Source organism: Ammodytes marinus (assembly GCF_949987685.1).
Source record: "Ammodytes marinus genome assembly, chromosome: 16".
Classification (NCBI taxonomy): domain Eukaryota; kingdom Metazoa; phylum Chordata; class Actinopteri; order Uranoscopiformes; family Ammodytidae; genus Ammodytes; species Ammodytes marinus.
Window position 1 is genome coordinate 26276136 of NC_137220.1, and position 26863 is coordinate 26302998.

The window sequence follows — 26863 nt, forward strand, 5'->3', positions numbered from 1 at the left end:
AAAGCGAAGTGAAATCAGCTGGCGCTACTGAGTCAATTACCATGGTAACAATGCGCCGCGGTGAGTAGTTCGGCAGTTGAGTTCTCGTGAAGTATGTAATGTCAGACCAGAAAGAACTTCTCGCAGCTCTGTCACCGAGAACTTTGTTCTTTCTTCTCGCGGAGTATGTAACAGCCTTAAGAAGGTGCATTAAGGAACTTCAAGAAAGGAAACAAATTGGAAGTTTTTCTTTGGAGTGATAAGTGTTTACTCCCATCTAGTGGTCATAGTGAGCAACGGCAACTCCACATTATATCCAATGTAGACACGGTGATACAACATCCGGTAGGCTTAATACATCGACAAAAAGAGTCACAAACGAAACAGAAGTGATTGTGACATATTCAATATCATATTTGTATCATAACTGAGACAATACAGGCTACAATATTGTATTAAAGAAAAATGCAAGGCAATATGAATAGGCCTAAATCAACTCAACCACACTGAATTCATAATTAGTTAAAGTCTACCTTTTGTTTTGTTTTGTTTTTTTAAACCGGCCTTCAAATAAATACTATTTTGACGATGGTATTCCCGTCACCTCATGTAAAAAGTCACGGCTCCCTATTTAGTTAGAAAATAACAATTTACACCTCGGTATGCGAACTTTACGATGAGCCCTGAACGCCTCAGAGCAGGGGCGTACACTTTCAAAAAGTTTTCAGGAAGCTGTTCTGATAAAACGAAACTGTCGCAACTTTTGACAGGGACTTGTCCAGCTCGTCTCGATATTGTCCGGCTGGCTTTGTTGGGGGGTGGGATATAAAATTAAATAAAAAATAATGCAGAGCGGACCGGGAGCTTACGGGGCCTCGTTGGCTGGCGGGGCATTTGATGTAGAGAGTTTCGTAAAGCAACCTCAGACCATTTTGCGCTGCCTGAGCTGGGTGAGTGACTCCACGGAAACGTTAGCATCACAAGTTAGCCAGCAGCTGTCACAATAAACCGAGTAAAAGTTAACATATGTGAGCTGCCAGGCGCCACACGAAACGGTCGGCTCATTAGCTTTCTGAGCTGTTCACGAAGGACATGAAGCAGCTGTTTGGTTGAAATCTTAATATTAACTTGTCATAAAGTGAAAAAAAGTATGTAGCCTATTTCCCTGACTAGCGTATGTTGTTATGAGCTAAGGTTAACTAGCATGTCCAGTGCTGCTGTGTCACCGCACCACCTGCCAGTACTTCATCTGATGAATAGTAGTGACGAGTAGTTTGAACAGTTTTGTCGGTTTCTCTGGATTGTAATGTGCAACAGGAAGGGTTAAAATTCGTTGCTATCTTTGTATTGCGTGTTTACAGTGATACACTAACACTCCTGAGGAATTCCCCCGGCGTCATCTGTTGCTGCTTCAAAGCTGCTTTCAAATGCGGAACGTGGACAGGACAGTTTGATAAAGTTTGGGATAGGTTCGATTATTCGTTGAACAATTAATAGCCTATACCACAGTCCTTACAAACGCATCTTCAAAGTGCTTTTAGCCTACATTGACACGAATCAAAATGGGAGTTAAACAAACAAAGATAATAGGCCTACAGAGTCTGCAGGAATTGTTATAGTCACCGTTGTGTTAAGTGTATATTCAATCTGCAGGGAGTGAGGGTGGGGGAAACACGTTACATATACAAGATATGTTCAGTAGGATTTTGTATTTGATTTTAAAAGCAACCTGCAGCCAGTGCATATACTATCTATGGTGCAGGCATGCTAGTATCGGGCTACAACTAACAATTATTTTACTTTTGGATTAATCGGTTGGTCTTCAAAAACGTCCTAGAAAAATCCACCATTCTTTTCTACCATTAGATCAGCTGCAACCAAAGATTAATCATCTCATTAAAATCATTGATGATTGAACATGACTGTCAGTGACAGTAACAGAACAGGAATTGAAACTTTTGCAGCGTCACCTGCTCACCTCCACTTGTCTGAACTGGCTTGACAGATGTTTTAACGTACTTTAAAAAAAAAAGTGTTTACTGCAGCTGCTTGACATAAATATACATTTTTCACTAGTCCCATCCCTTGCCATTAACGCCTGCATTCTCTCTTTTCTGTGCAGTTATTTGCCATTGTGGTCTTTGCCACCATCACGGCGGAAGGCTACGTCAACGACGCCAAACAGCAGGATGCTCTGTGTATGTTCAATGAGACGGACAGCGCCTGCAGCTACGGGGTCGGCATCGGAGTCCTGGCCTTCCTGGCCTGCGTGGCCTTCCTCGTCCTGGACGCCTACTTCCCAAATATCAGCAACGCCAAAGAGAGAAAACTCATCGTCATAGGAGACCTGGTGTTCTCAGGTGAGAGTCAGGTGTCATCTTATACCAGAACAAAGCAATTGTGCCAAGTTAATGTCATTGAATTTCATTTTTAAACCTGACTATTTATTTCCTTTGCTTTTGAATATATATATTTTTTTTACTTGGGACAGGGGTTTGGACACTCCTGTGGTTCATCTGCTTCTGTGTCCTGGCCCACCAGTGGTCCAAAACCACTCTCCTAGCTGTCCCTGGTGATGCCGCCCGGGCTGTGGTGGCCTTCTCCTTCTTCTCCATCATCAGCTGGGTGAGCCTCTCGCTGCCTCCAGTATTTGCCTAACAAAGATGGCGTGATTAAAAAATGAATACTTCACCCATATGGAACTGGCGTTCTATCATTATAAAATCGCTATTATAATATAATGAATGAAGTTTTTCTTCCCCGAGTCTTCCCTCAGTCTTCCCTTGGACCAGCTGTCCTGTTAATCCTACATTTTCCCATGTGTGATGTCACGCATGGGGAAATGTAGGGTTAGACAGTGAGACCATAAAACACTCTTTCTGCCTTTTCTCAGGCTAGGATGAACCGATTTCTAAAATGTTTGCACATGTCGCATAGGATCTCGGAGTTCAATTGGCACCTTCATATTCCCACTGGTGAAGTAGGTATTTTATAGCCTGGCATTCCCAGACCTGCCACTAGGCGCTGGCAAATTAAATTTGCTGCGCGTGTTGGTCTGGACACGCTCCGTTGAAGCTTTATCAAGAAAGCCAGAAATCTGGCTGGTGGTTTCAATTGGTTCTATCTAATATGGGCGCGCCAGAGCCCTTTTATATGGTGCTCTGGGGAGGACGTAACCGGATGGCGACAGTGACGTGCATGCGACGTCGAAGCCGTGATAGTAAACATCAAATATGGCTGCGGATATGTTGTGTGAGTTTGAGACTGCTTTGGCCTCGACCCTTAACGATTTGGAAGACGGCACTCAAATCTTTCATTAGCAAGTAAGTGGAATGTTCTATTTTGCCGACCGACAACGGCAAACGTTTAATTTAACAGTTTAACAGCTGTTCGCTAAACGAAAGGGGCTTACGTCGCCTTGTGCATCGCTCTGATTGGTTGTAGTGCTATCCAACTGCGTGCAGTGGCATTTGAAATGCACGAGTAGGAGCCGCCCCTTGAGTTGGAAATTACTATTGATCGTGGCCAGACCCTCTATCGTTCAAGATATCAGGGTCTGGATTTCCAGGCTAGGTATTTTAAGCTTGTGCTTAAAAAACAGCTGCTTACTAATCCAGACCCTCTCAACAGGCTCTCCTGTTCTACTTTGCGTACGGGAGGTATCGCCAAGGCGTCAGTGAGTTCGACCAGGACTACAGAGACCCAGCCAACGACCAGACCACCCCGTACCCTGCTGCTCCCTACCCCAGCAGCGGCCCCACGGGCTACCAGCAGTCACCTTTCTCCCAGGGCCAGGAGCAGCCGGGAGAGTACCAGCCTCCAACTTACTGAAGGACTGAGATTCAAAATGTGTGAATCCAACAGGGGAGTTTTTTTTCTTTCTTTTTTTTTTTTCTTTTTTTTTATATAGATGTGTGCCAATGCGTTTTTATTTACAACTAGGAACTGTTTTCTGCACTCCCATTTTCTTCTTGCTGAATGTGTTTGCATATTTGTGGGTGCATTTTCAGTTTGTTTCATTGTGTGGAATTTTTTTGTTGGTGGATGCATGCTGTGTTGTTCAATGTGTGACGCAACAGCAGGTGAACTTTAGAAATATATATATTTTTTGTCTTGGTAAGAGAGAGGATGACCGTGCCATTGTTGCTTTACCACCAAACTTATTGTTGTTACTTCAGTGTCCACGTGTGTTAAATGTTTAAATGCAATTGGAGAGCTTTAAATGTCAAAACAAAAAGCAAATGGATTAACATTCACTTTGTTGCCTTGCCAGGAAATCTGCTTTGAATGGTTGAGCTGAACGTATGAATTATTTTTAAGAATGTTACTATTTAGTGCACATTAATATAATCATTACTGTTCTATCAGATTCGAACACAGCATTTCAACAACAGTGAGGTAAGGATGCAGTCCAGCAATAGTTTTTTTTTTTAACTCAAAACAAACCTGTGTTCTTGAATCAATGGGTGCATTGCAAATGTTTCCTTTTTAAACTACTGTAATGTCATGTTTTTTTTTTTTTTTTTTTTTTTTATAATCAACCACTGGCTTTTGTGCACTGAAAAACAATTCCTTCTTGACAATAGACCTATCTGATCGAAGATAGTCGATTTTTGTCATTTAAAATTCAATTCTACCACCGTTTTCTTTTGTAGTATTTAAGGGTGTATTTTGTTGTTTTAAGGTAGCCAAACCATTCACGTGTAATCGCTCTGTAGAAGTTCAATGTGCCTTTGAGTGCACTTAAAAAAAAAAGATTATCCAATTCAGAAAATGTCTCAGCAATATCTTGACTTCAGGAATTCACTGATATATTGGGGATAAATTATTGTATTTATTTATCTTGACAATCAAACCATAAAAGAAAATGTTCAGCTCCCTTTTTTCTTTGCGCTTTGCACACTGTATTTGTACCTTTTATACATGTTTCTTTTGGTTTTTACAGTTGTGCTTTACAGCTATGTTTCGACATCAAACTGCCTTATACAGTATTCTGTATTGCACAGGCTAATAAAAATAAGTCTCGTTTTGAACCTCTGAGATGACCCATTCAATTGTCTAAAAAAAACGGAGCCGGATTCTTTGCAGGGACCGTGCTCCCTTGGCAAATATTTGAGTAGTGATAGTGTGGCTGAATGTAAAGAGACGGCCCCTTAATGATAGGACGTTAATAAGTCACATATTTACCTTCCACGAGAACAAAACCAAGATGTCCTTTTAGCGTATTCTCACATTGTCCCTGCATTCCAAATCACATACTTTTTTCTTTTTACTACACTACATACAGAAGCGTTTTAGAGCCACAGGAGAGGAAAAAAAAATCAGATAAGGACGTTTTTTTTCATTATGTCGAGAAATTGCAAGAATAAAGACGAATACTCCAAAATGCAATTGGAGTTAGTGGGGCATATATGTATGTTCAGCATACTACAATTGATGTGCATGTATTGGGACATCCTAAATATTTTGCTGGTATACTACATAGTAGGGAAGAAGTACTAAGTAAAGTAAGTAAAATACATGAATTGCATCTCTGAGTTACATGCAGTCACTGTGACTTTAGGATAAAAATAATTGATATTTACTCTATTCAAAAAAGGTAAACAAATACATTGCAAATAGAATGGAATTATATTAAGTGTCCTGACTGCTCTGTAAAGTTCAGTCCTCAGGCAGGCTTGATTCAGGTTTCATATAAGCATAGAGTAAGTAAGCCATTCTTGGTTAGTCTACTCGTCAATCCAAATTCATTCTGAACACTGCTGTATCGTGCAGAGTTATTAGGCCTATTGCTATTATTTATTCACGACATTATTTTCTTTACTTTGCAGAGGGACACGGCCGCTTCAAAATAGCGAAAACTCTGTTTAAATAACTTTTTTATTTTCACATGAACACGTCTTATAATTGAATGTAGGCTTATTATCATTGGGCCTATAGGCCTACGTTACGCGCCCGGCTCGGAGCTCAAATTTACGACAGCCCGTGAAGCCGGCGTCCGACACAGAACCCCTGTCGTGTCCACGGTGCTGTCGTCATCGAGTACATACAGGAAGTAATGATCGGCTGTCTGGTCAACGGGGAGCGGAGGGGAAAGGAGTCAAAGAAGGAAGCGATGCAACAATAAATAATGACATCTGAACTACAACCGCGAGATCAACCGTGAGCCGAGCATCTAAAGGCCGACGCGGTGAGTATACGGAGCGGACACGGTTAGGGTGCAGGGTAGGAGAGCGACTCTGAATGCAGCGATATGTGATGGCATCTGCTGGCAGGTCAGGGACATGAGCTAACACAAACACACACAAACACACACACACACACTATAAACACACACGGCGTGTTCCCGCATGTGTGTGTGAGAGAGAGGGGTGAAAGAGGAGAGGGAGAACTTTAGCTCCACAAATAAACCATTTGTAGCATTCTAAGGATTTAATGAAGCTGTGTTGGTTCATTGATTGAATGGCTGCAAGTAGCAAAGTGGGAACGTCCCAGGCCAGGACCACTTCGGGAATCTGCCTACAGCAATGTGGAACTAAGCCTATTTATGGGCCATAAACTCTCTGACAGTGTCTCTCTTTCAGTTGTGTCGTTTGAAGCCAGTGCCTTGGGACCGTGTTTCAGAAAGCAGCTTTAATCTCTGATTCTAACCCTGAGATGAAGAGTTAACAGACTGAGGACAGCTGATCAAAGTCAATTCAATCACCTCTGACTCTGATATGTTCTCCCTGAGTTAAAGGCCTACTTCACCGGTTTGAATATGAAGGTGTATTGAATTCTGAGATCCTATGTAGTATAAATGTGCAAAAAAAATTAAAATCGGTTCATCCTAGCCTGAGAAAAGGCAGAAATAGTGTTTTTTTTACACCTTCATATTCAAACCGGTGAAGTAGGCCTTTAAGTTCATCAGTCGATCACTGATATAATGATTCACCTTGGCAACAAGAGAAAAAAAAGGCTAGATTTTCCCACTTCTGCCACTGGAGTCAAAACTATTGAAGGCGTTAGGCCTAGGCTCAGGGCTGTACGCTTATTTTTTAGGTGGTAGCACTGGTGCTAGCAAGCAAAAAAAATCAGTAGCACAAAAATAATTCAGTAGCACACAAAGTATGATCGAAAACTTGCATAACCTTAACCCATGCATTTCGCTCTAATTACCTTTTAGCCTGTCATCTTGGTCTCATTTGAAATTCTCAATTAATGTCATATCCTAGTGTGTGCAGTAATAATTGTAGAAAAATGAATAGGGGTGCACTGATTGTAATTTAGACAAAAGAATATAATCTGCCAATTGCAATTTTTTGCTGATTCAGAATTATTTCTCCCCATAAAATGAATATCTATATATTTTTTGTATATACATATTATTATATTCATAATAATACACATTTTTGGTAAATGTCCTTCTGTTAATTAAAACCTAACTTTAAAACATATAGCCTATTAAATAATTAAGTATACATATTGGTACAATTTAGGATAAGTTAAATAGGTTGTTGTGAATGTGTTGGGAGTTCAGTGGCTTATCAGTTATTTCAAACTTTGTTTAAATAGACTACTGTTGACTGCTCTCTGCAGCTGAATGAGTTGCCTTTCAAGCTAGCGCACTGCAGGGCTGAGAAGCGCGAACTTCCTGTTCTTACCGGCTTCTGACGTTTGGCTAGTAACATGCTTTTAATGTGAAGGCGCACAGGAAATGTTCTGTTTGCACACGCGCTAAATTAACTGCGTGCCGTCTCCTTCCGGTTATTACCGTTGGTGAAGTTTTAGAGGCTAGAATCGCCGCTCCACAGGTCCCGAGCACACATTTTTCATCAGCCAAAGTGGAGGGTGGACTCAATAACTTAGGCTACTTGCATAAGACTACATTTACCCGAATTTGGAGAGTGTTAATGTAGAGCCCTCTAAGCAGTGTTGTGCAGTGCTCCTCTGTGTTTCAAAGAGACAGCATCTGCTCATTAGCACGGTGCGAGTGGACTTGTATTCATCATCGCACGTGATCAATTTCAGTAGCAAATGCGATCAAAACTGTCGCACTGTACAGCCCTGCCTAGGCTACATGCAGAATATTATGCTGGAGAAATTCAGAATTTTTAAATGAGTATTTATTAAATCATTATTATTTATTATCGGATTATTATCGGAATGATCAGAATTCTGAAATTACAATCTCAGTATTCCAGGAGAATAGGTGTTTCATGTTAATCCATAAGGCGTCTGTAGGCTATGTGTAGGCTAGGCTTAAGAAAAGTGAGCAATAGAAAAAAGAAAGTGAGCTGGCAGAAAATTCATTATAATGTAAGTGTAAGCTTAGGGGGAGGTTTAACCTTTGAACTCCCCCCCCAGTGTGTCCTTAACTCAGGCCGTTGCTCCTTTAATATGGGCCACTGCTGAAATACTTTGATATATCCTAACCTAAGGCAATGAGTAGGTCTACAATATTAATTTCAGCCCCTGATTGATTTATAGCCTAGTCTGATAAAAGTTAAAAAAAAACATTATTGCATATTTCCGTAACTATGCCTAACGTGTAGTTATTTTTTTTTAAAGTGAAAAACAAACAATTTGGACGAACATGTACATGATCTTAATAGAATAATATTTAGACATATTCACTTGGACTGGTTGGTGGTTCTGTTCAAATCTTGTATTAGGCCTGTGTTAGATTTTCAGTATTGATACAAATACAGTGATATAATAAACCTTTTGGAAACACAGTTTAGAAACTTAGATGGAACAACTACATTAAATCCTTAACCATTCAACAACCTTTTTTTGATCAAATTGTTGAAGGACCCAGCAAATCAAAAATGCTGTTTTTCCTCACTAATTGGCATTATCGCCCACAATATTCTAATGCAACCGCAGATATTATACAAACAGCTACCTAAGTTCCAACTGTCAACAACGATCTGACAGATCTGATATTAACATGACGCCCAACCCCACATTGTGTTTTATGTCTTTCATTGCGCAACATTCTGAAAACCTTTGAGAGGGCCACTTTTGAAAAGCTTGCACATTGCCTGTTGATTAATGATCTAGTCTTCAAACGTCTAACATCTGGTTGGACTTCAGAATGGGTTAAATCACTTAACAACAGATGTTCTTACAATGAAAAGTATGTTTGTGGTCCTATTGGTTCCCTGTCAACAGTGTGAGTGCTCTGCTGTTGTAATCAGGCTTGATCTCTGGCCTCAGTCCTGTCATGTACACAGTTCACCTCCATTATTCATATACTACCTTGGTGACCGGCAGGTTTGTTTCTCACTGCTATCCAATAGCTACCTGGCCTGTTCAAAGGTTGCTGTGTTGAATGGGACCTTAATGCATTGTGTTGCCGTCCTAGTTTTTGCCCCTTTGGACCTGGATGATAATCCTGTAGTTAAAAGTTCACTGGCATAGAAAGCACTAGTCATGGTTGCGCTGCAAATAATCTTTGAGCAGAACGAGCATTCAGAAGCAGCTGTAAAGGTCTGCTTTTAAGTATAGAGAGGGATATCTGATGACTGGGAACCAGAGTTCAGGCAGGAGGAGGCGAAGGGGTAAGAAAAAAAAACTGCCTTTTTTTGAGTAAATTACTATTAACCCCTTGTAGGTGTATTTCAGAGTGGCTCGTTTTCATCATTATAGCGCTGATGGTGCTGCCATAATGGACTGCTGTTTGGCTCAGGGCCCTCTTATGAAAGGGTCTTTCAGCTCCTGTGCGCCTTTCGAAGAAATGCAGCCATGTTTAGGCCACAGAGTTTTTAGAGGTCTCTGGAGCTGTCTTGGGAGTAGACAGCACACTGTTTCTCCTATGGAGAGCCTGTTGCTGACCCTGTAAACACAGAGAGCAATGGAGGTCACATTAGTTCAGGGCAGGAATACAGCTTTTCAAGTGTTAAATTGAGTGGTACGTTTGAAACCTCTGTTTGCTACAAAATGTAATTATGTATAATGAGTTTGTCAACTAGTTCAGTTGTCCACCTTTTTAAGTGGTTTTAACTATCTAGTAATTCTGTGGACACACTTTTTAAAAAAACCTTTACACTGGCTTATGTTGAATTCTCCGCTTTAATTTGAATACATTTCTAGTATGTGGGGTTTTATTCGTCAGAAGTGGATTAAATGTCCGTCCCTCACAACTAAAGCCCAAAGTGACCTCTTCTAATGTCTCGTATTCTCCAACCAACAGTTAAAAGATATTCAACATTTTGGGATGTAAGACAAAGAAAGCCAATCATTTGAGCTTTAAACTGAACAGGTCAACAAGGAAAAAAGCGTTAGTATTTAGATATGTCTGCAGCTAACGATTATTTAAATGTATTGAGTAATCGGGTAACTTTATGATCAAATAGGCTAACTGACAGCTTGGTCTATTAAATGTCTCATTTAAAAATGGTAGAATCTCAAAGGACGTCCTCAAACGTCTGGTTTAGCTTTTAAAAAAACAAGCAAAATCCAAATATTTTCAATAACGAAAAAAGCAGCATTGGAGGAACTGACATTTGTATCCTATTTGCTTGACAAAATAAAGGTTGGGTCCTTTTTGATTGACAAATCTCTTCGACAGCAATATACAAATCATGAACGTGCTTCTGACAGGGATATGTTAAGCTAAGTTATTGGTCAATGGTTACATTGAAATTTGTCTTTCCGCATATCCCCTCTCAAGTTACCACACTTCGGAGGGGGTCAGAGCGCAGGGTCAGCCGTAGTGCAGCGCCCCTGGAGCAGTTTGGGGTTAAGTGTCTTGCTCACTGGTAGAGATGGCGGGCACCGTAGACGTAATACCGGCCAGTTTTACAACTAACACCCTCCTGTCCGGTGCCGGGGGATCGAACCAGCGACCTCATGGTTAGCGATCGGCCACCTTTCCTCTGGACCATCCTACCACCCTGTGTCTACTGCTACATCAACTGGAGTGTTTTTTCATTTCCTGATTTACCTGTTTACAGCCACTGTTCATTCATGGGCTCCTCCTAGTCAAGAAGGCACAACCTTTTATTCACACAGCCTCAAGCCGGGCCACTTCCTGCTTGTCATGTAATGTTTCACCCTTCACCTGGCATAGCCTACTCTCACCTGTGAGTGTGAGCTCTTCCCAGGATTATGTCAAACACTGTAGGCTAAAATAAATGCTCTGCCTGCCATCAAGACTGGAGATTTGAGGTGAACATAGTCTGTACTTATGGAGAGTGTGTGAGGTAGGATTCAGACTTTACAACTGTCATTGGTGCTTGGTATTGAAGGCTGGGTACATGTAGCTTTATGAAAGAAGCTTGTTTGTCTTCAGACGACTTTGCATTGTTCAACTATTTGTATGAAAGATTTTTTAGTTTAATTTACATACGCACATTATGATTTATTTGCATTGTGGGAAACCATTTTCTTACAGGTAGGCCCAAGTCACGGCCAAAATTCTAAATACTTTTTGCTTGTTTATGTAAAGGGTTAAGGAATATTGAAACCAGCGCTTTGGTGTAGTTTTGATATTTGGCCACAGGGTGAAACAGGTGTAACAAGAATGTCAAGTGCAACAGTCACGGTCGAGTGGATCCTGTAAATCCTGAATCGAGATGTACACTGAGATGTGTTGGGGCAATGTGTAGCGTATGAGACCATGTGACTTTTGAAAGAATACATTTACATATTCTTTATTTTATAAATTCTAATTCTTAATAATTCAAATTTAGCACAGTAATAATATTCCAGGGGTTTTTCTACTCCGGTCTTATCAGGTCTACATGATTAGTTTTGTTTGCTTAATGTCAACAAACTGTACCCTAGATGGTTCTATAGTCATGACTGAGCCTTTTTAGCTACCTTAATTCAATTCAATTCAATTCAAAATGGGCTTTATTGGCAGTTTAAAAGGAAAATAATATTGCCAAAGCAAAGCATCAAACACAATAAAATAAGTCTCAATAGTCAGACAATACACAATGTGAACTATATTTAAACATTATATTACTTATATTGTGTGTGTGTGTGTGTGTGTGTGTGTGTGTGTGTGTGTGTGTGTGTGTGTGTGTGTGTGTGTGTGTGTGTGTGTGTGTGTGTGTGTGTGTGTGTGTGTGTGTGTGTGTGTGTGTGTGTGTGTGTGTGTGTGTGTGTGTGTGTGTGTGTGTGTGTGTGTGTGTGTGTGTGTGTGTGTGTGTGTGTGTGTGTGTGTGTGTCTTAAAGTCACAGTGAGCAGTGTTTTATTACAAGCGGCTTTTAATGGCCCAGCAACTTCCAGTGTGATATGCTATTGTACAGAGATACTGATTTCAGAGAGCTGCAGAGTCAGGATAATTCTATATGTGGCCAAAATGATCAGAACACCTGACAAATCTGAAAAATGTTGACCTTTTTCTTGCCTCCAAAACATGATTTAATTTCAAAATGTTCATGAAATATGCAGATGGTTGTTCTGAGCACAACACATATCAGATGAAGTCAGTCCTACTGTTTTATCCACTTTTAACTGGACGAGAGAGAGAGAGATTACACCAATATGCACGGACGGGGGTATAGAGACACAAGAGGAGAGGCTGGAGAGATAGGCACACAGCTGTGCTAAGTGGGACACAAACAAACCGGATTTTAGAAAAGTGTTGTTGTTGTTGACAGGACAAATACAAACTGTATGTATTTGGCCTGTTTTTAGCCAAACACTGTACTTTGAAGTGTCAGTACATGAGACAAGCATCTGCTTTACAGAGTAGAAAGTAGAGAGTGATACTATGAAAGCGGAAGCCTGTCACCCCTACAGTTTGTTTCATTCACCACTCGGAGCGATGACAAGCCAAAGTGGTCCCAAGTGTGGTTACACCTATCTTCTAAAATAACATTGTTTTTACAAAGATAGTAAAGTATCAGAAAAGGTTAACATTGGCTATTGGTGTTGAATTCCAGGTATATACTGGTACCGGACCGGCGCTATGACTGAAGTGATCACAGCGGACTGTTGGCCCTACACACATTACATATAAGTTATTATTGACTTGTAGACACGTCTAGTCCATCACTCCCTTAAATATTCAGTCAATCAAAAAATTAGTGAACACGGATGCAGCCTTATATTTTCTTTTTGACGGTCTGCTGCCGTTTTGTGTAGAAGTGGACACAACTCACCATCTATAAGAATGTCACTACGCATTGCCCTGAGCAATTGTGAATGTGACAAATAAATAAAACTAAATTAACTAAACTAATCTCTCTCCGTTTTAACTGTAGGTCAGTCCAGGCCTCCGTCCTCCATGCCTGCTCCCACAGGCTACACTCAACTGGAGCAGGATGAACCTATGAACCCTCTGCGTATCTCGGTAGGAGGCCTCCCGATGTTGGCTTCCATGGCCAACACCACTGACCCCCGCTTCCGCCTCAAGTGGAGGCCCATCGTGGTGGTGTCCTTCTCCCTGGCCTTGATTCTGCTCCTCTTCATACACTTGAGCTCGGGCTTTCGCTCCCGCTCGTACAGCTCGCACGGCTGGAGAGCCAGCCACAGTGACACCCTGCAGTCCGACCCGCACTACAATGACACCTACCCTCTCACTCCACCTGAGCACACGCCGCACGGCACCCGCTACCGCATTGGGGTCATTGCCGACCTGGACACAAGCTCTCGCAGTGACAAGAAGCTGACGTGGTTCAGCTACATGCAGCGGGGGCACCTGATGGTGTCCCAAAGTGGTGACAAAGTAGCATTGGAATGGGATGCGGACAGCGACAGAGTGGTGCTGGAAAGCCACCTGTCGGAGAAGGGCAGAGGTATGGAGCTATCTGAGTTAGTGGTGTTCAATGGGAAGCTCTACAGTGTTGATGACAGGACGGGCGTCGTCTACCACATTGACGGGGACAAGGCTGTGCCCTGGGCCATCTTAACTGACGGGGACGGCAACGTGGCTAAAGGTCATTACCCTGCTCTCACTCACGCTGTCTTTCAAACTTTTACATGTGTACATTTGAGGCCAAATGATCATTATTTCAAACAAAAAATCCAAATAATTCTTATAAATTTGTGTTGCATATCTGTCTTTACTTTTCGTTACAACCCCATTGATCATATCACAACAACCCCTCTGATTGTTTTGTTATTTTCTGAGCCTTCAGAAGGCCTGACCCCTGCTCTGGGAACCATTTCCATGTGCTTCATCTGTAGATTTACTGGAGTACTTTCTCCTAATAGGGTTCAAAGCTGAGTGGATGGCAGTGAAGGACAAGCACCTTTACGTCGGTGGTCTGGGGAAAGAGTAGACCACCACTGAAGGCGAGTTTGTTAACAACAACCCGGAGTGGGTCAAAGTAGTGGGCTTCAGAGGGGACGTGCAGCATGAGAACTGGGTTCCCAGGTACAAGGCTATGAAGATCGCTGCCGGGATAGAGCCTCCAGGTGAGGGTGTCGATGTGGTCTCGCTCCTACGTTTGCTTTCTATTTCTTTTCTCTTTTTTTGGACTTAACCGTATGAACTTCTGTATCTCCCCAGGGTATTTCATCCATGAGTCAGCAGCGTGGAGCGAGCCCCTACAGCGCTGGTTCTTCCTCCCTCGGCGGGCTAGCAAGGAGCGCTACGAGGAGACAGCAGACGAGAGTCGAGGCTCAAACCTGGTTCTCAGCTGCTCACCAGATTTCAATGACATCACCGTCAGTCGCGTGGGTCCACTCAACCCCACCCACGGCTTCTCCTCCTTCAAGTTTGTGCCCAACACGGACGACCAGATCATTCTGGCTCTCAAGTCCGAGGAAGACGCCGGGAAGATCGCCACGTACATCATGGCCTTCACACTCGACGGACGCATCCTTTTAGCCGAAACCAAGATCGGAGATGTGAAATACGAGGGCTTGGAGTTCATATAGACTGGGGAGGCTTTTTGTTGGCCGATGCACTGTTCTTTCTATTTTGTTTACAATGCAGTCACTGTTGAAGTTACCGTAACTTGCTGCTTTTCTCCATTGAGTTTGTAAAAGTCAACTCCAACACCATCAAATAAGAACTTACACACTGAGACTTTAAAATATGCTCCTGTTTTTGGGGTTTTGAGAAAGTGCCAGTCAAAAAAAAATACAATGCCAGCCATGTCTCGTGGTGGATCGTCTCTTTCTAAGGCCGAACGTGGCCCTCAACAGTACTGTAGCCTTTTCTTCTCATGAATGTACAAAAGATTGATTTGTCAGACTGTGACATTTGTTTTCTAAAGCATACCTTTTCGTTGACATAACCATACACTCAAAAAGTTCAAAGGTTTTTCCCCCTTTGCCCCATGTTAAATATCCTGTACACACCAAATGTGTCATTTCTTTCAGTGGAATAACTGAAGGGTGTGTTTTTATTCTTCATAGAGCTCATGACGATTCAAATGACGTTTTGTTAATAAAACAGACAATACTGTTTGTAATGTCTTTGTGGGGATAACTGAATAAAATGTTGAATTCAGTATTATGAGTCCAGACATGTAATTCGCAACTAGAACATTGTCCTATAAACAAGTTGAGACTAGACTAAACAATGTTGTGCAACACCCCGATTCTCCCCCTTTCCATGTTAAACAAAAGTTAAGGAAAGCAGATGGAATGGAGAAGTGAAACTATACAGTCAGCACACAAGCAGGAGCTTAAAAGGAGTGAGATTTGAGAGGATTGCATTTTCAGACAACAGCACCATACCAACCAGAGGGAAAAGGTAATGTGGTTTTATCATCATGGATTTATCTTTGACCTTTAATATTTATTCACATTATTAGCATTGTCATAAGTTATTACTGCATTCCATCTTTATGATACGATATCATAGTAAAGGCAAAGGCTACATGCTTTTATATTTATTGTGTGAAAGAGTAAATGTGTTCATTTATATGTAAAAGGACATGAAACTATACTGTAGTAATGCTCTTGGTTAAGATCAAGATCACCCGAAGCATAATCTTGTCAAGTAGAGTGAGTATACTTCTAACTTTGGTTCTCCTTTGTCATAAGTTTGTCTTTGTAGTGACTGGCTGTAGAAATGCTCACACAGCGTAACCTGTGCACTCTGTGGCTTCTGCTACTTCTCCATGTCTCTGGACATGCGATGAGATTTAACCTCTTCCGTGAGTCATCCAGACATTATCTAATGTGTGTGAACAAATAAGATTGGTAGAATAGTTTTTTTAAGTAATTCATGGAACGGAAAAAACCCGTCTTGATACTGTACTTGTTTTAGATTTCAAGCTGTAAACTGGTCAATTATTTTGGACGGACTTTAGTTCATAGGCCTATTTGTATAACCTCCAGTGGCCCTGAATTAATATCCCACGCCTATGTTTGGTTGCAGAGAAAAACATTGAGCCGCAGGAAGGCGACGTGAGGCTCTCTGGCTCCGACAGTGATTCAGAGGGCCGTGTGGAAGTGTACCACGAGGGAAGATGGGGCACGGTGTGTGACGACGGCTGGGACCTTGCCGAGGCCCAGGTGGTGTGTCGTCAGCTGCAATTCCCCGGAGCCAAGTCTGTTGTCATTGGGACGGTCTACGGACAAGGTGCCCCTCTACTTCCTTTTATCCGCCACCAGAGGGCAGTAACGTTGTTGATATAACTGAGGAGTTGTGATTCAGAAGTCAAAGTCTTTTTTTGTCAGTTCTGATATATGCAAGACATACAACATGAACGAAATAGCGTTTATCTCTGGCCCACAGTGCAGTTAGAACGATAAAATAAAAAATATAGAGTTAAATAAGATAAACATAAACAATATTTACATAAGATACATTCTAAATACTAAGTAGTGCAAAGGAATGTTCTGTGCAATATAAAACAGTATTTATAAAATAGAATAGAAAGTTTAAAAATAGATAAGTTAAAATGAAATGTCCAATGTGATGAAAAATATTTACAATGTGCAATCAACTGGATGTACATTCTAGGTTTTAACACTACAAATTCAACTATCAAAAAAGGTGACTGTGTATTTGTGTTACTGTCAGAGTAATTAACAACTGTCCTTTTTTCATTTCACCTCTGTAGCATCTGGACCTATTTGGCTGGATGATATTGCATGTAAAGGCACTGAGAACCGCCTGACTGCGTGTGCGTTCAAAAGCTGGGGATTAACCGACTGTACCCACAAAGAGGATGTCGGAGTTATTTGTGAAACGGGTACATATCTAAACTCTAACAAAGCCAATGCCACTTTTGAATATGATGACATCTGATCCAGTACAAATAAAGTACATTATTTGTGCTTGTTGTCTTTCGATTTCAGGCACAAATGTGACCATGAGTGATTCTGCACACTCGCTGGACCACAGCATCAGTCTGTCCAAAGTGCTAGGTCAAATCTTTGACAGCGGTAATGGCTGTGATTTCCTGATCTCAGTCCAGAGCGCTACTGGAAACAGACAGGAGAATGGGACCCTGGAGATGGTTGGCACAACGATTTGTACACACAAACTGATCCTGTCACAGTTCCCACTCTTCAAGGCCACAGAGGGGATCAATAGCATCACGGTCGATGTCAGCCAGTCTTGTCAACCACATTTCACCTCCTTCATCAGGTATGCTGAAAAGACTATGATGGTCTTAAAAGTCATATGTTATGGCAAAATAAAAAATGTTCAACATTAATATGGGTCCTAGGTTTTACTAGAGACTCCCAAAGTATGATAAAAAAAAACAACCCTCTCTTTTTTCCAACTCCACCTTCCAAAATCCCAGTTAGATTATAACATCATAACAGGAGAAGGCCCGCCCCCCTCATTACCAATTTAACTGAGCACACCCCAAATTAAGAAGGCGGGCCAATCAGAGCAGACTGGGCTATTTGTAAGGCGGGGTTTAGCTTAACCGGAGCGTTTCACACAGAAGGTGAAAAGTGAAGATTCAGCAATGGCACTGTGAGAAACATAAAGGGTTTTTTGGACACTACACCTTGAAACCAGTTTCTAGTAGAAACCCAAATTACAATTTTGAACCTGAAAATGAGCAGAATATGGGACCTTTAATTTAAGAATTGAACTGATACTGCTCAGGTGTTTTGTGAACATGTAAATAGAAAGCAGCAAGGATTTTTTTATATTCAAATATTTGGGTCAGTAAGATGGAAGCCAGCAGGCAGCACTCGTGTGTGTGTGTGTGTGTGTGTGTGTGTGTGTACATGTCTTTTGTTTATACAAAAATCAATAAATAAATCTAATCTATTTTACAATCTGGTTCTCAATAGGTACATTTACACCCGCAAGTTGGACGTGACCTTCTACTCTGCCCAGTGCCTCCACTGGATGGCTTCTCAGTTTGGGGTGAAGCAGCTGATGGAGGACACTGGCCGGTTGTTTTCTAAAATCCTCCCAGAGGATGCTCTATTTCATACCCAGGTGTCCCTTTACCAATACGCAAAGGAGACTGGGGACTTGGTCCTCCAGGAGAACTGTGTTCAGTATCTGGCCTGGAACTACCAAAATCTGACCGGGTCCCCTGCCTGGTCCGACATCTCTGTTGAGCTGCTTGAAGCCCTTCTAACCCGCTCAGACCTGGTGGTGCCAGATGAATATGTTCTACTTCAGTCTGTGGAAGACTGGATCACAGAGAAGGGTAGCTCCATTGGTTTGGAATCCCAGGTACATCTGGTAAATCTAATTCGTTTCCCTATGATCCCAGCTGAGGTGCTGTATCAGCTGGAGTTCAACTCTTCTCTCTACAACAATCTTACCCATGTGTATCGTGAAAACATGCTGAAAGCCTTCCAGTTTAACGTTCTGCTCTTCAGTGATCTTTCCACCAACCCAAAGTTCTCCAGAGAAGATGATGATTACCAGCCCAGAATCTACACTGCTGAGCCATGGAGCACTGTCATCGACTCTGAAAGAAAGACTTCATTCCAACCTAACTATAACCATTATAACTATAATCAGCGTAATGGCCATAATAGTGGCAATGATTTAACCAAGTACTTAGACACACCGGTCCACAACAGCATGATCTTTAAAAACAACAAGATTCGCTGGGCGGCTAATGTCTTTACCAACCGAGGTGAATGTTCAAACCGCGGTCTGAGATGCGAGTCACTCCCTGTGGCAAGGCTGGCTCCCCAAAACCAACGCACCCAGCAAGGCAGCGTCCTCTACCGTAACCAGGTCCTGCTGATGTGCCAAGGCAAGTTCATCTGTCATGTCCAGGGCTTCAAGGACACCATGGCTTACATCCCTGTGAATAGTACCCAGGATTTGACCTATCCCTGTCCTGATGACAAGTATAGCTACCACTTTGTCCTGAGACCAGAGTATGTCTGATCCAATAACAGGGCTGAATATGTCCCAAGTCTGATCAATGTGTATGCATATTATCAAATAGATTGCATTAATACTTCAATATAATATCAGTGTGATTTTTTTGTCATTCATTTCAGTTCATTGACTACAAATGTATCATCTGGATGTGCTATAATTCAAATCAAGTATTATTTCCTCCCTTTTTTTTAATGCCAATAAATAAAGTGATTTCTTGATAATTTTCTGTGTTTTGATTGTTTTGTGTGTAAACACTTTTCCGACCCAGAAAACTGATTAATTTTACTAATATCTTCATTAGAGCAACAGAAAATGTACATTCTAATCTAAAGGGAATCTACCGACCCGCTCTACTCGGTGGAAACAAGGCAATATATGGACATCTTTATATATCAATGGGATGTAGTTAAATTAATTCATACACTCCTATCCTGACCTAAGCAGCCATTTCTCGTTCTGAGAAGGTGCAATATTGTGCTTTCCCGTTCTGATTTGGGGAAATATGCTTGTATTTCTGGCAGAGGGTTGGTTGATCAAATCAATATCATACTCATATTTGTATGTTAAATATCATGCTACAGTCAGAACCTGATTAGCTAACTACATAAAGGTAATAGCCTACAATCAGTTGACAACACACAAAGATCTTGTTTCTTGTGCAAATTTTAGTTTTTACATCCTGTGTTTTGTATGGATTAGGTAAGAGATACAATATGTTGAATCAACACTGCTGATTAAGAGTGCTCGTAGGCCGGTATTCCTACCTTAAAGCTGTGGTGGAGGATTTGTGGAGAAAATCCAAATACCTCAATCGCTCCACTTGTTCTCTTTGGTCCCTCCCCTATGGTCCCTCCCTGACACACTCTACAACAACAAAGTCGTGCCAAAGTGAATGGACAGTCCCAACAGCCAATAAGAACAGAGAATCGGAGCCTCGCTCCGATTGGTCAAAGTGTACACGTAACTTTGACCAATCAGAAATCACATACCCCAGCTTTAAGACAGCATAACGCTACCTATTTCTCCCTGTTTTCGGTCTTTGCGCTAAGCTAACCGGCTACTTGCTGTAGGAAATACTTTTAACAGGCAAAAATTTGAGTGGTATTGATCTGATCATCTAACTCTCTAAAATGTGTATTTTTTCCAAACGTTGAACTATTCCTTTAATTATGTTGGTATCTGTGTTATTATAAATCTGTTAAAGCCATGTTTATCATTATACTTCTCCCAACACACTGAAAACAAAAATAAACCTTCACATGTCACCTCTCTTCAACATCACCAGATCGGCACGTGATTACAATTAGTAACCGGGTGTGACTATAGAATCCTAAAGTATGAGAGTATAAACAACCCTCTCTCTATTCTCTGCCTCCACCTTTCTGAAAATCTGTGTTTCAAAACCCCGACCAGATTTATCTCCCCTTATGACGTCATATGAGTTTTTTGGGACACCACAGCATGAAAACAATTTCTAGAAACCCAAATTACATTTTTTTTACCTGAAAATGAGCATAGTATTTTACCTTTAAGAATTATAGCAGCTCCCTCTCTGCATGCATCATGGAATCTTCCCAAGCGGTTGTATTCAAGTCTTCCTGCATTTCTGATTAGCACAACTGACTACAGTCACACTTTTACAATATGCAGACCTACATGCCTGGGCAGGTGGGGTCAACAGACACATATAACACACACTGACTCATAGGTTTCTGAGAAGTTTGTCTGCATGTGGCTGCAATAAACAATGATATGATTAATAATGTTTTTTTTTCATCAATTGCAAAGATTGCATGATGTATACCTGTGTGTATTTAAAGACGACTCCACTTCATGCATTCATGAGTGCATTACGGGTTATTAACAGATAGTAACAGTTTAGTTGGAGAGCTCCATAGCAACTGATTTGTTCACAAGTAATGTGCCAGGCAGTGTGCATGTAAATGTAATATATTCACTATGATGGAAATAGGGAAAGTTTGGATATTACATCACAGGCTAGACATGTTTTGCTGTGAGTAATAACAGGCTATGTTTTTTTTATTGCTGTGTCATTTTGCCCACCAAATAATTGTCAGCATAAGTCATATTGTCCCAGAATTTTGAAATCCTATTGCATTGGTTTTATGAACAATGAATTCAGTAATCTCACGAAAACCACTTGAACTCTGGTATTCTCCCCAAACATTTCCAATTGCCCCTAATGTAAAAAAACAAAACAAACAAAAAAACAAGAATAATAAATAAAAAAGAATGGTGATGACAAAAGCGTAAAAGAAAAAAAACATCAGTTGACAAGCATGACAAGAAGTAAGTGTGGCATAGAGTAAGGTATCACACAAATAGTAGAGCCTTTAGTTCATAAAGGATGTGGGTGAGTTAGTGTTGATTTATGGATGAAGTTGTACTACTAACTAAAGAGAGGAGTTAGGCAAAGTGTGAACCCTAAACCAAAGATTCCACTTTGTACAGCTGCACTTTCTCACAAAGAAATTCGGAACATTCTAAATGTTCTGTCCTTTCAGGGGTAATAGGCTATGGGAATCTGGTTAACAAACTATGGATATTGTAATGTTATAGTATATAGTTTTTAACACATTCAGCGCCTCAGCTCAGCTGGGTCTCATAGGCTTAAACACGCCCTGAATCAAAAGGGAAGCCATAAACATCATCTGTCTGGTGGAGCAGTTATTATTTAATGAATAACAAAGGCTATTGTTATTAAACACATGGCATGTTAGGTCAGAAATTAGCGCGTCGATCCGAGACTTGACTTCCCACCGACAAGCCGAGGTGAGCTGAGCGAGGAGAGAAACACGTGTGTACTGCAGGGTCAATTGACCCGGATCTAAATGCAGGGTCTAACCCTCCCCATCAGACAAAAAGCCAGATCGACGTGGGTCAACACAGGTTTTTTGTGGGGATAAAGCAGTGTAGCATATGGATGGACAGTATGCAGTGAATGGGCTTATTTTACCTGTGTGGGTCCCTTACGTAAAAAGAGAACGTTTTTGTGAATTCACACATTAATTATGCATGGGGTCAACAATGACTCTGGTTCTAGCTGGAGACTATATGCGGGCGTTACTAACGGACTCATGATGACTAACCGTAATGGGGCCACATTGAGGACCGTTCAGACCAATTGAGCCCTGAGTCTGTACTGTAACTGTAATCTGTTTTTTGTGGCTTATTCATTGTCTCATTTTGTCACCAATAAAATTTGACTTTGGCTGTTCTTGAAAATGATGGGAATTACCAGCGTGGCTGGGTCACATCAGAGCAGAGATGGTATAGAGGAGTGGTGATGGTGATACTTGGTCAGGTCATGTGGGATGTGTGCAGGCAGACAGGGGAGCAGGGGAGGTGGGAGTCAGAGGATGTGGGTCTCTGCCACAGCACCCACCAGTTCCCACAATGAGACCCTCTTTTTTATATTTTCAGCCTTCAGAGAGAATTCCTTGCCTTGCAAGTCTGTAATTTAGGGAATGGAGGTTTAGGCCATTTCAAAGCCCCTTTTTAGTGTTGAAGTTGATAATGTACCCCTGCTTACTTTGCACTTATTTGACAAATCTATACCCTCTTTTAACCCAGACTTTAAGTGGTGAATAAAACCTTGTTCTAAACTAAAGGGAGAGTTGCAGCGGAAAATGTAAGGTCATTCGAAAAATATGCCCCAAGAGCCGAGGGCACACGGATGCAATCTGAACAGAGCACACCACATCAGTGGGCATCCCATGGGCAAAGAGAGCTGACTGTTTGGACAGGGGGCGGTAGGCTTAAGCACAGAAGAAAGGGGCCTGCTGTTTTCTCTGATGCCTTTGGGTGAACTGTGGAAAGAGAACCAGGCAGAGTTCTACTCATTTTGGTCCTGGATGTGTCACTTCCTTCCATGTCATTGCTGTTCCACGCCTAACATCTGTGTTGTTACACTTGTCCGGTAACTTCCACTTTAACTTGTGAGTCATATTGGCTTACAACATTTCTAACAATTTGGGAATTTTCCTTATCTTACTGCAGGGCATTCTGGCACCTTAGGCTTAAGGCAACGACAATATGAACGAGTGTCCAAATGTCCCTTCAGCAAAAAAACACATGGTGACATTGGTTATTACAAAGGTGACGATAAACTGGTTGTCCCGTTCTCCTCTTTGCTCTCACTCTCTCTCTCTCTCTCCCTGATGTTTTTTTACACAGACATGGAGTAACAGAGAGACCCGTGGAAACGCAACTAGGCAAAAATGCTCATTTATGGAAAAGAGTGGAATTTTTTTGCCAGAGTAGCTGGAAGGGCTGACAGTCGCTGGCCAAATATGATGTCAGGGAGCAAGTCAGCCAACGAAGATAGTCAATTCAATTCAATTCAAATTGGCTTTATTGGCATGAAAGTTACAGTATTGTACAATATTGCCAAAGCACATCATCAAATTAATAAGTAAAAATATTCAACATATAACAACATAACATACAGATGATTACAACAAAACTAAATGAAACAGTGAGACCTGGTGTATTATGTCCTATTAGTCTCTCTCTCTCTCTCTCTCTCTCTCTCTCTCTCTCTCTCTCTCTCTCTCTCTCTCTCTCTCTCTCTCTCTCTCTCTCTCTCTCTCTCTCTATCCTCTTCATTATACATCATCAACCCTAATCATCCAACGCACCATGCCCTCACTGTGATCTCTCACTGCTTAGCCAGGATCAACATGGGAGGCCACAGAGCCAACATTTCTCCAGATCCTCCGTTTCCCTGAGGTGGTGTTGCAGTGGGGAACTTTTCCGACGAGAGAGAGCCCCCTCTATGTTTGTGCATGAGTAAGGGAGGAGAAAAGAAGTGAAGAATTTGACCATAGCATAATGTTTCCTTCACAGATGGGCGTATTAGGGGGTTTGGGTAGCTTCTGCTAGGGGGAATCACCGGCAGATTTAATCCATTAAATTTAAGGCCCTTAAATTTAATGGAAGTGACATCATCCCTTTAGGGGATGATGTCACTTCACTCCACTCCATCACTCCACTCCTTCATTCTTCCTCAGTATTGTCAGCTGTTATATACAGTGTTCTAACGGTTACTCAAAGTGACATGCATAAACACTCTCACTGAGTCCAAACCACAGATAACACAGTGGCGTGGGATGAGGATTAAGACCCATGTTAGTATTTTTTCAAACCTGCGAGGAACCATTAGCATTAATGTTTAAAGCACATATAATCAATATTTTTCTACAATAACAATATATTATAAACGCAGCTTGAAAAAAATGTGACGATGTGAGAGGGGTTACTAATTCACTTATTCACTAAAATTGTGACTTTACGGAGCTTTATAGCCAGTGTTTTACTCATTGAATAGCTAGCTGTCTGTCCCATAACTTTGATATTTTGGGCCACTCTCCCAGCGTCATTTCTGCATCGTCAAGCTGTTATCAGAGCAAATATTGGACTTTGACCAGATGGCACGGCTTCTAACCAATGATAGCTCTATAACTGTTGGATGTGTAATCCTAAAGGCAGCTGTTAGCTAACAAGTTTGATGTGTGTCTTTCAATCTTTCTTTCAATTAGTTGCCAAATCAGTTTTAGGTTACTACATCGCAAAATAATTGAAAAAATAAAAACAAATCGATATAGGGGAGAACGGGGGAATCTGAGGCATCGGGTAATGTGAGCCACCCCCTGTATCTAGGCAACGGAAAACATTTGTGGTCATGTGAGATCAGTGTTGGGCAAGTTACTTCAAAAGCGTAATGCATTGTTTATTACTTGTTACTGTCATTTCAAAGTAGTTAGTTACATTACAATATTACTGTCTTTGAATTGTAAGGCATTACACTACTTTTACATTACTGTTGCATTACTTTCACCAACATAACAGGAAATATGGATTTGGTGTTCTCAATAGATCTTCTTGTGTTCAATGCAGCTCATTACACAGCAGGAGGTGACATGGTATGGCATAATGACTGAGCTAGGCTTAAGGCTAACAAAAGTATATAATATAATGGTCACAGTTATGGCTCATGGTGCAATACATTTTATAACAGAAATAGGCCTACTGTATCTTTAGGTATTGTGGTAGCATTGTTCCACTACAGTATTTATATTAATATCAATAGAGCTAGAGCCTACTACTGGTTTCTTGTGTTCTGGCGACTTAAAAGCACAAACAAGTTGTTTACATCATCATCAACTTTTGCCTTTTTTAGTTGTTCCAAAGAATCTGCCTTATCATCTTGACATCTACTCTAAATGATAACTGCCAATTATGTTTGTTTATCGTCTCTCTTGCGTGACATTTTATAATAACAATAGTAGCCTAAATATATATCTCCTTTGCTGTGCGCTGGGGAGAAACAGACACGCTGGCAACTTTTCTGGTATCAAATTGGTGATTGCAGGATGATTAGGATGCAGCAGCCTATTTGAATGACATGCTGTCGGGCGGACTCCGCCCGGCGGAGCTGCTTGACTCTCGGCCGGGTGCGAGGCAAAAATGAATAAATAAAAGGACTCGGCGCATCATAGGCTATTATAGGCTGGCCTGATGTGAAACTTCTCTAAAATATAGGCTACTTACTCAGGCTCGCCAACATAAAACAGACGCGCATATAGCCGCGGGAACATTATTCTCAACAGGGGGTCAGCCTGCACTTGTATTGCTGAGGAGAGCTTGCCAATCTGCGCTGTCCTTTACGCACCATCACTGCCGCCGTTATGTTTAGATTTCATAATTTGCATCAAAGCCCTTAGAATAATAGAAATTAGAGGCTTTATCTAAACGCTGTCCATGCGGTGGTTATATTAACTGTGTCGGCTGTAGACTGAAACTAACGAGGGGGCGGCTGCTTCACTGTACAGTTCCATAGTTGCGCATTCAGTTTCTGTGTATCAGGGCTCGGGACTCGGGACATGCAATCGGATCGCAGAAGCTGCTCCTCTGTTGGAAGGGAGTGGCACTCCGTTGTAAGGAGGGAAGTGATGTGGTCTCTTCTGGTTTCCTCTTATACCCAGCACAGCTTGAACTTGGGCAGTGAGACGGAAGCCAGTAGCGCATCTTTGGAATCAAATGTAGCAGCAAATGTAAAAACAACAAACCATTTTTTTGGCTGTAATGCCTTACATTACCGCGTTACAGCAAAACTTAATGCATTACTTCCTGTAACGCGTTACTCCCAACACTGTGTGAGATATATGTTTTCAAGCCCCTCTCATTTCCCCATGGCCCTGAAAGAGAGGACCTCATGGTGCTGTGGTAAGCATGTTTTTTTCACCAAAATAGGTATTTGGCATGTAAAAGTAAATTTTCTTGCTGTCAACTTAATCAACTGTCGTGCCAAAGCAAATGTATTCACGTAGAAAAACTTCTATCATACGTGTTGATGAACTACCAACATACAAACCATGTGATGGTATTAGCTAAAGATTAGCCTGAAATGCTAAGAGAGGTAGTTTTTTCTCAAATTGTGGTGGTGGGGGAAAGTGAGCCAAATGCTGTGGGGGAAAGTGAGACACTGTCTCACTTTCCCCCACCATGAAGCACAAGTTAAGTTTAGTCTTAAACATATTTTAATGTAATATTACATAACATATGTTTTATTTTAATGTCATACACATTGTAGAAAAGCCATCATGCCAAGGAAATACACCAGGAAGACGACCTGGGGC

General features: G+C 41.4%; 3 protein-coding genes across 3 annotated transcripts; all 3 read left to right on the forward strand.

Annotated features, from left to right (window-relative positions):
• Positions 1-725: 725 nt before the first annotated feature.
• Positions 726-5012, forward strand: syngr2a (synaptogyrin 2a). Its single transcript, XM_080043548.1, has 4 exons — positions 726-929; positions 2102-2339; positions 2471-2604; positions 3610-5012. Exons 1-4 carry the CDS (start codon positions 825-827, stop codon positions 3808-3810), a joined length of 678 nt encoding a protein of 225 aa, XP_079899674.1. The 5' UTR covers positions 726-824; the 3' UTR covers positions 3811-5012.
• Positions 5013-6032: 1020 nt separating this feature from the next.
• cant1a (calcium activated nucleotidase 1a) lies at positions 6033-15381 on the forward strand. The gene is given in 5 exon segments (XM_080044646.1): positions 6033-6169; positions 13183-13857; positions 14135-14199; positions 14203-14338; positions 14433-15381. Coding segments are annotated over 4 exon segments (1224 nt in total). The 5' UTR covers positions 6033-6169; positions 13183-13205; the 3' UTR covers positions 14804-15381.
• Positions 15382-15507: 126 nt separating this feature from the next.
• Positions 15508-19417, forward strand: LOC307263521 (galectin-3-binding protein A-like). The gene is made up of 6 exons (XM_080044675.1): positions 15508-15626; positions 15920-16032; positions 16257-16460; positions 16945-17076; positions 17183-17474; positions 18140-19417. The coding sequence occupies exons 2-6, from the start codon at positions 15948-15950 to the stop codon at positions 19203-19205; spliced, it is 1779 nt and encodes a 592-aa protein (XP_079900801.1). The 5' UTR covers positions 15508-15626; positions 15920-15947; the 3' UTR covers positions 19206-19417.
• Positions 19418-26863: the final 7446 nt, after the last annotated feature.

Excerpts from the sequence above, each read along its gene's own strand:
- syngr2a (XM_080043548.1), top strand. The coding sequence starts at position 825 with ATGCAGAGCGGACCGGGAGCTTACGGGGCCTCGTTGGCTGGCGGGGCA. Across the intron at positions 2,340-2,470 it reads AGGAGACCTGGTGTTCTCAG|GGGTTTGGACACTCCTGTGG; the intron begins GTGAGAGTCAGG and ends TACTTGGGACAG. Across the intron at positions 2,605-3,609 it reads TCTTCTCCATCATCAGCTGG|GCTCTCCTGTTCTACTTTGC; the intron begins GTGAGCCTCTCG and ends CCCTCTCAACAG.
- LOC307263521 (XM_080044675.1), top strand. The coding sequence starts at position 15,948 with ATGCTCACACAGCGTAACCTGTGCACTCTGTGGCTTCTGCTACTTCTC. Across the intron at positions 17,077-17,182 it reads CGGAGTTATTTGTGAAACGG|GCACAAATGTGACCATGAGT; the intron begins GTACATATCTAA and ends TTTCGATTTCAG. Across the intron at positions 17,475-18,139 it reads CATTTCACCTCCTTCATCAG|GTACATTTACACCCGCAAGT; the intron begins GTATGCTGAAAA and ends GGTTCTCAATAG.